The sequence below is a fragment of the Barbus barbus genome, assembly GCF_936440315.1.
Source record: "Barbus barbus genome assembly, chromosome: 27".
Lineage (NCBI taxonomy): Eukaryota > Metazoa > Chordata > Actinopteri > Cypriniformes > Cyprinidae > Barbus > Barbus barbus.
In genome coordinates this window covers 10,374,647-10,388,172 of record NC_136755.1, presented here as the reverse complement: position 1 = coordinate 10,388,172, position 13,526 = coordinate 10,374,647, and the positions used below count along the sequence as shown (strand labels likewise).

General features: G+C 35.0%; 1 protein-coding gene across 1 annotated transcript; it reads left to right on the top strand.

Annotated features, from left to right (window-relative positions):
* The first annotated feature begins 7,256 nt into the window (after window positions 1-7,256).
* On the top strand, window positions 7,257-12,127 carry LOC306847711 (protein L-Myc-1b-like). The gene is made up of 3 exons (XM_079381833.1): window positions 7,257-7,634; window positions 8,108-8,686; window positions 9,977-12,127. The coding sequence occupies exons 2-3, from the start codon at window positions 8,131-8,133 to the stop codon at window positions 10,621-10,623; spliced, it is 1,203 nt and encodes a 400-aa protein (XP_079237959.1). The 5' UTR covers window positions 7,257-7,634; window positions 8,108-8,130; the 3' UTR covers window positions 10,624-12,127.
* The last annotated feature ends 1,399 nt before the right edge of the window (window positions 12,128-13,526 follow it).

Genomic DNA, 13,526 nt, shown 5'->3' with positions numbered 1-13,526 from the left:
TTGAATAAGGTGACATCTCTCATTGTTATATTTCCTACAATGAAGTAGTACATGCTCAACTGTTTCTTGTTGGCTACAGTGTATGCATTCTCCAGTTGGGTGTTTTCCAATTTTATATAGTGTACTGTTAAGCCAAGTATGACCTATTCTCATCCGAGTTATGATACTTCCTTCTCTTCGATTCCTGCTCTCCCTTCTCCCTGCACCAACTTGTTTTTGTATGTTGTATAAATGTCTACCAGTTTCATTATCATCCCAATATACCTGCCATACTGATTGTGCATGTGTTCTTATGAGTACTTTAGCTTCTGCTTTACTTAATGGGACCTGAAAATCTACTTGCTTTATTCGTAGAGTTTGTTTAGCCAGAATATCCACCTTCTCATTTCTTTCCAAACACTTTTTCACACAGGGCCATGTGGGTTTGGATTTTGTTTTGGACTACGTGATTTTCTATTAAATCTGTCAACTCAAATCTGCAGGCTGGCATAGACTTTTGGCAACTAGCATCAACTTTTCTAGACTGTAAACCGGTCCAAGAATCTGAGCAAAAGTCAAGTGTATCCTAGGCTTTACAAGCATGAACATGTAGAACCTTAGAAGTTGTTGTATGAGCAAAGTCTCCAAGTCACAAGTGTTTAGTGTGAGAAGCAAGCTGTATTCAAATGCAAATGGTGGGTGTTATTGACTACAGAGTTGAAACACAAAGGGAAAAAAGTATGCCTAGAGACAAATTCAATAAAAGACTGGACAAGGAAAGACTGTATATGTAATGGCTTTAAATTAAAAATGTATTATACAAATAAAACAAAAATGCACTGATAGAATGACAACAAAATATGTGTTGACAGAAGTACACTTACAATGGAATTCTGTGGGTCATTCACTGAACATGACTTCTGCCAACACATATTTTTGTCTTTATAATACTCTCAACTATTCATTCATTCATTTTCTTTTTATGCATTATATTTTATTTAATAGTATTTAAATTATTCACAAAATAAGCAATTCCACAAAAGCCATGGTGGACACTTTGCATTGACATTTTTATAGTGATCTAATAATTTTTTTTTTTTTTAAATGTATCCCCAACCCTATGTTTAGTTGTCACAGAAACCTTTTTTCTTCATTAGGACAATTTTAGAATGTTTATAGTTTATTAACTATAGTTTCGTCAAAGGAACTGTTGGCCTGGTCTCCACAATGTAATGTAGGTTTTTTTACTATCCTTGTGGGGACATTTCATCTGCAAAGTGTATAAACCTGAGCCACAATCACACGTTAAAAACAAGGTTATGAATATGATGCTGTGTTTTGTGTTTCCTCTTTTGTTTATTTATATGGTGGAAAGAAGAAGTGTGCATTGACCATAACAGAAACGACTCGCGAATCCTGTCTCAACTGTTTAAACGCCATCCCATCACATTTACAAGAAGATCTAAATGGTATGTTAAGTAATATCCTGAATGATGTGAATCTGAATAACCCAGACAGACCCTCAAGTTTGTCTCAGGTAATGCATTCCCATGCAAATATACATTTTGTAGCTAATATTATGTAACTAATAACTGACATCAAGCAGAAAGATGCAGTGCAACTTTTCAGTATCTTTGCATCTGCTCATATGCAAATTCAGGGGAACAACATGTGAAACTGCAATGGACGGTCAAATAACTGCTGCTCACTTTGTTTATTTAGAAGCGTTTGCATTTCTCTCACTGCCAGATAGTGGTTCTGAAATCTTTTCACTCTGTGGCTGTTGTTGTGAAATACAGCACCTCTCTCTCTCTCTCTCTCTCTCTCTCTCTCTCTCTCTCCGGCTCTTTTTCAGTCTCTCTCTCACCCGATTTCTGCTGCCAGGGTGCAGTTTGCAACAAGTACACGCCATACCCAGAGCTGAGCTGACAGCCGGCCCTCTCTCAGGGCTGAGTCTTGGAAGAATGCAGTAAAAAATCCCACACCGTTTCCAATTAATGAGCATCTATCAATCAAAGGGGCCATGTGACCCTCCCACTCACATTCATCCCTGCTGGTCAATAGTTGGTCCTGGACAAAACCTCCGTGCTTGGATCTCTCGTCGGATTGCTTATATATTGGGATTGTTTCTGCATTTCAGTCTTTGAATTTAGTGGGGGAAAAAATCACATAGTATAATGCAAAAGAAAGGTTGCAAAAAGATGGTGGTACATTTGTGATTTACATACAGATGCCACATGAATGACACAAAATGTTCCTGCACTAACAGTGATGATTTTCTTCACAGATGCTGGTTATTTCTGAAGTTCACTTTAAAAGAATAGTTCACCCAAAAATTTAAAATTGACTTATGCTCAGGCCATCCAAGATGCAGATGAGTTTGTTTCTTAATTAAAAAAGATTTGGAGAAATTAGCATTACATCACTTGCTCACCAATACATCATCTGCAGTGAATGGGTGCCGTCAGAATGAGAGTCCATACAGCTGATAAAAACATCCATAAATTTCACACAACTTCAGTCCATCAGTGGTTTAATGATGGGTTTGTTTTTTACAAACATGCAGCTTTTCACTTCACAAGAAGTTAACTGATGTTGTGTGGATTATTGTGATGCTTTTATCAGTTGTTTGGACTCTCATTCTGACGGCACCCATTCACTGCAGAGGATCCATTGGTGAGAAATTTGCTAAATTTCTCCAAATCTGTTCTGATAATGAAGCAAACTCATTTACATCTTTGATGGCCTGTGTGTGAGTAAATGTTCTTTTTTGGGTGAACTATTCCTTTAACGTTTCTTCTGCAAGTATGCTTTCATTTATGCAAGCACGTGTCCATAAACATCTGTGCATTTGCTGTAAAGCGCTAAGCAATTCAAAAGCCCACGCAATCTAACAATCTTTTCCATATGTATCTCACACATTCATCTTCATGTATCACCCTCTGAATCATGCTAATGTGAACTAGCACCTATTAAATTATAAGTGCTATTCATCACAAACACGGGGTAGGAAAAATATAGCTTCATTTATTTAAACTTTATTATAGGCTATTTAAAATTCCAGTGGAATGTATAATAAAGACTAGAACCTTTTCATTATAACTACTTATTTGCATATTGTACAAATAAAGAATTTTAAAACATATACCTGTTAACTACCAGAATCTGATTTCAAACAAAGAAATCTGCTTGGTCTTGGCTCTCACTTGTGCTCTGACATCAATCTCACATGCATTTCAAAGTGATGTCAACCCACCCACGAGCACCTCATTGGCATATGAACCCACCAGGCCATGGATGGGCTGGGATTGGCTTGTGCATCTAAATAAAATCCAACCAATGGGAAACAACAAAGAGTCACCAGGAGATCTATTTGACCCCAAACTCCAATTCACACGTTCCTTTGTGGGCCCCTCATGGAGGAGGGATTTAGGCGTAGGCCAATGTAATGACATCTTTTAATGCAATCCTATCTTATACACATGGTTCCTTCAATCAGTATAAAAAACAAAGCAAAGCAAAACAAAACAAAAAAGTATTTTTAGTGTAAAAAGAATAAAAATTCCTAAAATAAAAAGAAAATGATAATGCATTTAAAAATACGTCATCATTTTACAATAATTTCAGTTAAAATAAGTAAAAAGTCTGAATCAAAATGGAATACATATTTCAACGTTCATTTTGATTCAGACTTTTTACTTATTTTAACTGAAATTATTGTAAAATGATGACGTATTTTTAAATGCATTATCATTTTCTTTTTATTTTAGGAATTTTTATTCTTTTTACACTAAAAATACTTGTTTATATTGAGTCTTTTGTCTATATATTTTTTGAAAACACAGTATACTTAAAATGAATAACTTTAAAAGTTTACCTTCTCTTTTTATAATAATTGTACAATATTGATTGTAATTTAATTTAAGTACAATTTTTTGTTAAAGTAAAATAAAAAAAATTAATTAACTTAATATTTAGGTTGAAACTTTACCGCTCACATTGTGTATATTGAGTATTTTATTTTATTTTTTTAAAACACAGTATTTAATAAAATCATTAACTTTAAAAAAAGATTATCTATATTTTAGGTAAATGTTTTACAATTTTAAATGTATTTTAAATATTTTAAAATGTTGAAAACTATTAAAATTAAAAAGCAAAATAAAAATATGAATTAATATTGAGTCTTTTGTCTTTAATTATTTGAAAATACAGTATACCTTATTATATACAGTACAAATGAAAAATTATGTTACATATAAAAATATTTTTTTAATTTATACAAGCTTTTTTTAATTATACAATAATTTTACAATATTTAAAACATTTATTTGAAACATACAATATTAAAAAATATTTTAAAACTTTAGAATGATACTTTTAGTAAGAACAAAATATGAATTATATGTTTAATTTTATATGAATTATTGCATGATTATATTACATGAAACTTAAAATTTATGCTGAAAGCTTTTCCTCAGAAGTCCCTCATATTTCTGTATATTATATATTTTGTGTCTTTGCATATGTCATATGCCTATACATTTTTATTGCTAAGTGCATTTTTTTGCCGGCTTGTCTGTTGCTGCCAGTTGTTCAGATGTATTTAGAGAATTCTGAGTGGAGCAAAGCGTGTAAGATGCTAATAGAAGGGACAGGTCTCCACCCTGGTTTGTGCATAGTGGTCAAGAAGATCATGGGACCTTGACCTGTCATTATACGTTGAGAGATAGTTGCTCCCTTCCTCATCTGATTAGAAAGATATCAGGTGTTATTCAACCTGCTCAGCCTATTCACTCAAGGGTCAGGCTACTGGGAATTCATGATACCAGTCTTTGAGAGATGCATTGAGTAACAAACAGAGTTTAGATATCCAGAGAATGTTAGAAGATTGCATTTTTGTGTATTTATCTCATCATTTGTAACACATTAAACCCTTTTTCTGATAACCCAGCACATTTCTCACAGTTTGCTCTCCACAGCAGTATTTGTTATTCGACTTCTCAGTTCAGTTTTTATGTCAGTAAACCTTCATAACCTGAAAAAACTAAAGCGCTGTCATGGAAACAAGAATTCTCACATCCTTCACACCACAGACATCTGCTGATATTCTACTTTATGTCATACCATCTAACACTACAGCAGCTGTAAGAAAAAATAAAAAGCTTATAAGAAAAAGCAATTACAATAGGCCTATAAAAAAATAAACCTCAAATAACTTAAAAACAAAGGTGCAGTTGCTGCTTTAAATTTAAAAGTAGAAACTAGCTGTAAAAGACTTTTAAACTCATTTAATAAATTCTTGTCTCGCTGAATCTTGTATAACTTAAATTATTCCGATGAAACATATGTTGCCCTGACATACGAATTGTAAGAGAAACTTTTCCATTTCTGAACATTTGTTTCAGAAAGCATATTGGTGCATGTTCATGTAAAACTGACTGCTATGTTGCTTACTGGCCAAGTCAAAAGACCAAGAAATGGCCTGGGTCTCTCATTCAGTGTACATTGCATTTTATGTCTACCAGAAGAAAACAAAAAAAGAGCTAATAAAAATGAGTGCTACAAAAACTTTTTCATTTCTAATTTTCTACTTTGTAAGTTGGCCTTACTGTTCCAATACTTTTGGAGGGCACTGTATATATATATATATATATATGTATATATATATATATATATATATACATACAGTGTATATATACAGTATATAATAAACACACATATATATAAACACACACACACACACACACACACACACACACATATATATATATATATATATATATACCTACAAACTCTTGAACATTTGTATGGGACAACTGGGTAAAAAGGGTGGGTCAAAAAAGCAAAGCAAATTTATAAAAAGACCATAAAGCCAAAGAGAGAAAGATACATCTCTCCAGGGAGATTCCTCAATCACTGTGGGAAGAGCCTTTGTTCTGCGTAAGGTCAAGGTCTTAAATTAAGATGAAAAGAAAGGAGAGATAGACACTGAATTGAGACACTAGTCAGCGACTTACTTCCTAATGCACAGATTTACTACATGGGACATTGTTGGAAAAGAGGACACGTGGCATAGCCATAAGAAACAGTATTGTCACAAGTACAGCTTGTGCACTGCCAGCAATTCATTAAGCTGTCTGGCACTAATTATTATCTTGAGCTAAATTAACACAGATAAGATGTATAGGCTGGATATGACTAATAATAATACAACAATGTTTAGTTCAACATGAATACAGCGTTTGCTGTTGTGTCTGAGACAAAAACAAAACAAGATCTTGTCTAATGATTCACTTTTCTCAGATCAAATGCACAATGATTTGCTAGCATTTTGCACTGTAAGATGTTATTATTATCATAAAATTTTTATTTTTGGACAAAATTTGCTCCCTGGAATTAGCTTTCTTGGCATTTTTTTTTTATAAAACAATTTTTCCAACCAAAAAGTCAAAAACTAATTCCCATTCATTCATTAATTTATTCATTTGTTTATTTATTTATTTATAAACATTGTTAAAACAAGATATTTGTATATGATTATTTTATTTATTACAACAATATCGGTAAACAGTTTTTTATATTAAATAAATATCAAATTATCATTATAAAATATAATTTAAATATATTTCGGTTTTTCTTTGTATTATTTGCTAAATTATTATTTCAAAAAACAACAGTATTTCTGAATATAAATATATCAATACAAACATCTAAATATCCCTAAAACAAGATGAATTTACTTGAAAAGTACTTCAAAACTACACACCTTCGCAAATATTTTTTCTTATACTACAAACAAATACCAAAATATATTTAATAATATATTATCATTATATTTTATAATGATAATTTGATGTGTGTGTGTGTATGTATATATATATATATATATATATATATATATATATATATATATATATTGCTCATCAAATAATGAGCAGGATATTATAAAACAGCAATCTAAGCTTTAAATAACTGATATTTAAAAAATCTGGAACATTTATGTTAATTTATGTGGCATGTTTGAATGAGCCCAGTTATTTTCTGACAATGGTATAATAGAGAATGCATTTTCATATTTAAATCTTGCATATTTCTATTGGTAGTTGAGCTGATAAAGAGTATATCATCTTAAAAGTGTCTGAAACAGCAAAATATATAAAACACATTCTCTGAATCTTATCCAAACACTCTAACCTCTGTAGCAGACCCTGTCGCTTTAAGCGGTGGGCGTGGTCAGCGCATTACGAACCGCCTTCTATGCAAATCTTCCCACTACTTTGGCTGGGTGGGTAATATAGTGCGGTACTCGGTTCAGGTGTCCATATGAGCGCGAGCCGCGGCTTGAGGAGGGGTCACACAGGCGCTATAAAGCACGCAGAGACAAGCGAAGCTCTCATGAAGAAGCGGACTGCAAATTAGCAAACATCCTCGCAACTCAACTTATAAACAACAGCCGGATAATACAAAACCACACTTGAGAAACCCAACACAAGACAGGATTATTCAACACGCAGCTGATGACGCTTTCTTAACTTGTTGACATGAAAGCTTTTTGTGCAAAGCATTTAGCTGGAGCTCACCGGTGAACCGCAACACCTTATTTTCGCGTCTCAAATGACATGCAGCATACTGGCTCCTGGCTCTGTGTTACGGTAAGTGTTTAAGCAAGGAGCGGCTCATTTTTTGGTTTATCTTAATCGGTTTTTTGGGGGGAATGTAAGGCGTTTTACGACGAATAGAGCAATTCTTGGAGACAGTATTCACTCGTAGTAGTATATACAGTTACATGAAGCATGTTGTGTAATAGTAATAGAAGTATGTTGCGAAACTTCAAGTTTTGTCCTGTAACGTTATTGGACGTGCATGCAGACCAAATATCTGTTAGGCGTCTTTAGTAATACATTTGCATGCGTATTTTAATAATTAATAATTAATTTTATTTAAGATAAATGTATATTCATTTTATTATTTAAATGCTTGCAAGGGTACAAAAAAACATTGAACTGTAATGATATAAAACCCGAAGCTCATTGAAAGTAAAAATGAAGTGCTTTAAGTTCATTATTTCTAGGAGAGCACCATAAGGTCGGATTGTTTTTAAAAGCGGATCAATTGTGGTTTTCAGATCTTGATCTGAGGAAGCCACCAATGCCAGGAATCAGTGCAAACGCATCGCGAAATAAGAAGTGGGAGATGGAGGAATACGACCAATATCAGCACTATTTCTACGACGACCTCAACTTGGACGAGGACTTCTTTTTCAAATCGACCGCACCAAGTGAGGACATTTGGAAGAAATTCGAGCTCGTGCCAACCCCGCCCATGTCGCCTGTCAGGACGCTGGAAGGGACCGCTCCATCTCCAGGGGACAGACTAGAGTGGATGTCCCAGTTCTTGGGGCAGGACGACGAGCAGGAGGGACCGTGCAAACTGAATGCGGAGGAGAGTCTGGAGAACCTGAGCTCCATCATTATTCAGGACTGTATGTGGAGCAGTTTCTCCGCCAGTCAGCAGCTGGAGAAAGTTGTCAGCGAGCGCTTGTCTTGCTCGGCACAGTCGAAACTCTCCAGCAAGGCGCAATGCGTCCCTGCGGACAACAGCTTGGCGACAGATTGCGTGGATCCAGCTGTCCTTACCTTCCCTCTGAGCAGCAGCTGCAAGAAACAGGTGTCATCCGGGTCAGAATCTCGCACCGACTCCTCTGGTAAGCACGAGCCTGTTGACTTTGAACGCGAAGGATTGCTAAAACTCACTTATTTGCTTAACTGTGCAGTGCAAGATATGTTGACGCCTCCTTTTGACGGATCTCAGTGTCTAGGATCATGCAGTGCAGTAGTTACCATTCATTTGTGCGTTAAGTAGAACTAAGCCAAAACCTGGCATACCTGAATAGAAAAGTTGCATTGGTGCCATGGCATTTAGGTTGGCATTTCATCTAGATTTCTGCTTAATATGTGTGTAATAGAAGAAGAATCAGAATCAGAATGAGCTTTATTGGCCAAGTATGTTTACACACACAAGGAATTTGTTGTAGTGACAAAAGCTCCACAGTGCAACAGAAAGACAACAAGACAGATAATAAAAGAATAATATACAAATATCCAAATAGGTAATGTACAACGCCGCAAAAACACAATATATAATATAGACAACTATGTTTGTACAGGTCAAGTATGTGCAAATTAGAAATGAGAAAATAAAATAAAATTAGTGAGTGTGGTGAATGGATAGTGTATTATAGTTGTGTGTTTCACGTTATAGTGTGGTGAGCTTCCACATTCCTCAAGTGAAAAAAGGAGGAATTGTTTTACTTGTGGGTGGTGCCAGGCTGCCAGCAGCAGAAACCAATAATAAGGATGCTTGAATCCTAAAGTGTTCAGGGCCACTCAGTTGTCCATGAATAAACAGTTAGTATCTGAAGCTGCCACTGGCATTGCAAGGGCACTTGCAACTTTTACCCAAAATGACAATTCTGTATCATTTGTTCATGTCATTCCAAACCTGTTAGATTTTCTTTCTTCTGCAGAATACAGAAGATATTTTTTTATAGTGTTGATGAAAACAACAGGAGATCCCATTGACTTTTCATTGATTATTATTATTTTTTGGTTTAAATATGTTTAATAGTGAATTTCTGGTTTTGTGACAAACTGTGCATTGTCTCTGTGATCAAAGTAAATTGCATAGTGAAATCAGAGTAGAGGGAACTTAGATCAGATGCTTATCTTATCAAAATGCAAATCAGAGGTGACTCCAAGTTCATTATTGCAGTTCAAAGCCTCATTTACTTTCCTCTTGTTGAGAATAGGGAACTAATAGAAACCTAAGATTCATCTTGTAATTTTGGGACCAATCTAATTAGATTTTACATTCTGAATGGAGTTTCTAACATGCTAGGATGGGTGAATAATATGGTATTGTTCTTGGTAGGAAGTGGTGTTACACATGATGCATGTCTACAGTCAATCTACATTTCTTTCTGTTGTTCTTTCAGATGACGAAGAGATTGATGTTGTGACGGTGGAACATAAGCAGAACAAGTCACGCTTGGTGAACGCCCGCAAACCGGTGACCATCACGGTTCATGCAGACCCCTATGACCCTTGCATGAAGCGTTTCCACATCTCCATTCACCAGCAACAGCACAACTACGCTGCCCGCTCTCCCGACAGCTATCCTGAAGAGGAGACGCCTCGCAAGAAGATCAGGCAAGAGACCATGCAGCCACAATTGTGTTCCATACCCCAAACCCCAGAAAGAAAACCCCCCTTACCTTCCCCCTCAGTCCCTACCCCATCTCAGACTGTCGCCGCTTCTCCAACACACACATCCTACCACCTCAAATTCCAATCATCCAGCCCTCAGAGTTCGGACTGTGAAGACACAGACAAGCGTAAGACACACAACTTCTTGGAGCGGAAAAGACGCAATGACCTACGCTCCCGATTTCTGGCCCTACGGGATGAGATCCCAGGCCTGGTTGACTGTCCAAAGACGCCTAAAGTTGTGATCTTGACCAAGGCCACAGAATACCTGCGTAAGCTTCATGTCAGAGACAAACAGAAGGCCCAGGAGAAGAAGCAGCTGAAAAACAGGCAACAGCAGTTACTGCGGAGACTTGCTGAACTGAAACGTGCATAAACCAGTCATAATAAGTCCAGCCATATTTTCAATAGGAACTGTGTAGATCCGTGTGTTTTTTTTTTTTTTTTTTTCAAAAGTGGGATATTTAATGGAACGGACTCTATATTTTGAGATTAGTTCTTCAATTTTTGTTCTTTGCACACTTGCCTTTGCAACAAGGGGAGATGTACTTGTGGAAGCTGTGGAACTGGTTCAAACATTTTCCAAAGAGGGTCATTTATTTCTGGTTTCCATTTGAAATTTGAAGATTTAAACCATGAATGTGTGTTAGCTTAAATTCTTTTGTGAAAGCTATAGTATTTGGGCAGGGAAATATTATTTAATTGAATAAGCATGCCAATTAAGGCATTATTTGAAATGTAGCAATTTATATGCATGTGTAATTGATCTTCTAAATCAACAAGCCCTTTTTTGTGACAGAATCTTGAATCTATCTGGGTAAATATATTTAAGGGTCTTTGATCAATGGGACTTCTCCGTTAATAGTGCTTTATCTAAATTAACCTAAATTTAAGGAGAGCTATGTGCCCCCATTGCCACATGATAACCGTGTAAGTTTAACAGACAGGAAGTTGCATCACTGTTCCTTTGTTACATTGTTCTATTTGTTTTTTTTGTTTTCAGTTATTGTAGATTGTTATCTTGAACATTCAGGACAGTGTCCATCACAGCTTTGCAGTGTATATAAACTGGCATATTGTTTGGACATATGTATATAATTGTAGTGGTGTACAGGACATTGTGTAAAAAAATATGCTTGTTTTGAATATGAAAATCAGCACTGTTAATAGACTTTATTTTCTATTTTTTTTGTCATTTGTCCTAAAACTTGGTTGGCCCACCTGCCTTCCCTAAGAGTATCTCAAAGTTTCTATTTTTGTTAAGAAAAGTAAAAATTCAAATTTCAAAAAGTTAAATAAAACAACACTATCAACATTTCATTTTCATCACTAGCCACTTTATGCTGTATTCACTGCCTATTCCCTTGTGTTCGGAAGTTTCTTTGGCTTATTGTTTTTGTGGTAGAAAAAAATTGTTGAAAGAATTTTGTACTAATTATATTTTCTTACAGAATTAATTGTATCATTGTTTGATTTCTATTTAAATATAAAGTTGTACTGGTGGCGTATGCTTACTTATCTCCAAATATGTCTATGGTAATTCGAAGTTTATGCACATGGTCATTTGTAATGCAATTATTTGTAAAAAAAAAAATATATAAAAATAAAGGCCATGTGCTCACAGCAATAAATGACTTGATTCAATTGTTGATGTGACTTGTTTGCACATTCAGCTTTTAAATTGGCCAAAAGGGTAAAATATGCATAAGCCATCAGTAACCCGTTGTTATTGTTTTCTTTCACTTTTGTCCCTTGTTATCAGGTGTCATAATGGGAGGAGAATGGCAGCAGCATTGTCTAAGCACTTTGTGTTCTGTACCTCATAAGCCTATATACATAAACTCAAAATTGGATAAACAAAATAAATTCAGTTCAAATTATGTCAGCATGATTGTCTTTCTTTCTGTTAATTAGCATTTATTTCCACATACACCTGAAGCCATGAAAATTAAATGTTTTAACAGAACAAAAGATAATTATTTTAAGTAAATAAATATTCAGTCATCATTTACTCATCCTCATGTTGTTCCAAACAAGACTGACTTCTTTGGAACGTAACAGGAGGTGCTTCAGTTACCATTCAGATGCAATGAAAGTGAATAGTGACTGAAGCCATGGTCACACTAGTCTTTGAGCTTTGAGCACATTTTCTTCATACGCTGTCATGATATGACCTCGAGCTCTGCAGTGTCTTTTTAAAAACTTAAATTCAACACATAATAATATATCTAAAATGTAAAAGAAAATCATGCAATCTACTCCACTTTCCTTCAGTTTCTTCGCTGCAGTTTTACATTTTTTTGTTCTTTTAATTCAGCTACGAGGTCATGCTGTATTGATCTGCTGTTAGAAAACAATAGCATCACATTTGGGTGAATTGTCCCTTTTAAGATTTTTGACAGTTCTTAAGTAATATCTGGATTAGATGGGCAATGACTGGTTATGAAATGCACCATAACTGTTTAAACAGTATTATCCTGGCTCAGTTATGCCAGAAAATAGGGCAAGGTTTTACTATGCGTGGCATAAGAGCTATTTCACTCCATCAACACCTGTACGAGTGTGTGTGAACTCGATTTGATCGTTTCATTAGCGAGAGCCACTTTTAGTTGACACGTCGTAGTGGCCTTCTTTGCCATGGCAACGATCATCTCTCTTTTCCTTGGAGCAGAACGCTCAGTTGCCATGGAGACGGAAGAGAGCTATTCATACCTGTGTTCTTCCGGAAGGTGCACAAGTCGACCTGCTAAAGTCAACAGTGTTGTCAAAGCAAAACAATTAAACGACTAAAAACAGTGCTGTTACTTGTAGTAATTACAAATTGTAGTCCATTACTGATTACAGATTACATTATTGAATACTGTAGCTAGTTTAGGTAAGGTATTCTGAGTATTTTTTAGGTTACTTTTAAATGACCTTTTTGATCTAACTTGTTTTAAACTTACCACATTGATATAAAAAGGCAAAGAGAAAACAATATAACCCTTTTTTTTATATCATAAAAACCAGGATTTCCCAAACTGGGTTTAATTGAAAAACTGCAGTGGTTTTGTGAGCTGATAAAAAATTAATAATTAATTAAATCATAAAAATGTCCATTAAACATTTGAAAACTAAAAACAGAAATATTTCATTTGTTTACCTGCATTCGATGTGATCATTTCGAACTGTAAACATGCAAATGTTTTGTTAAATTATTGAAATACTAACTTCCTCTGAGATAATATTTCAAGTAAATATGTCATGTCAAAGGAGTCTGCTTTTTCACCCACATTTAGA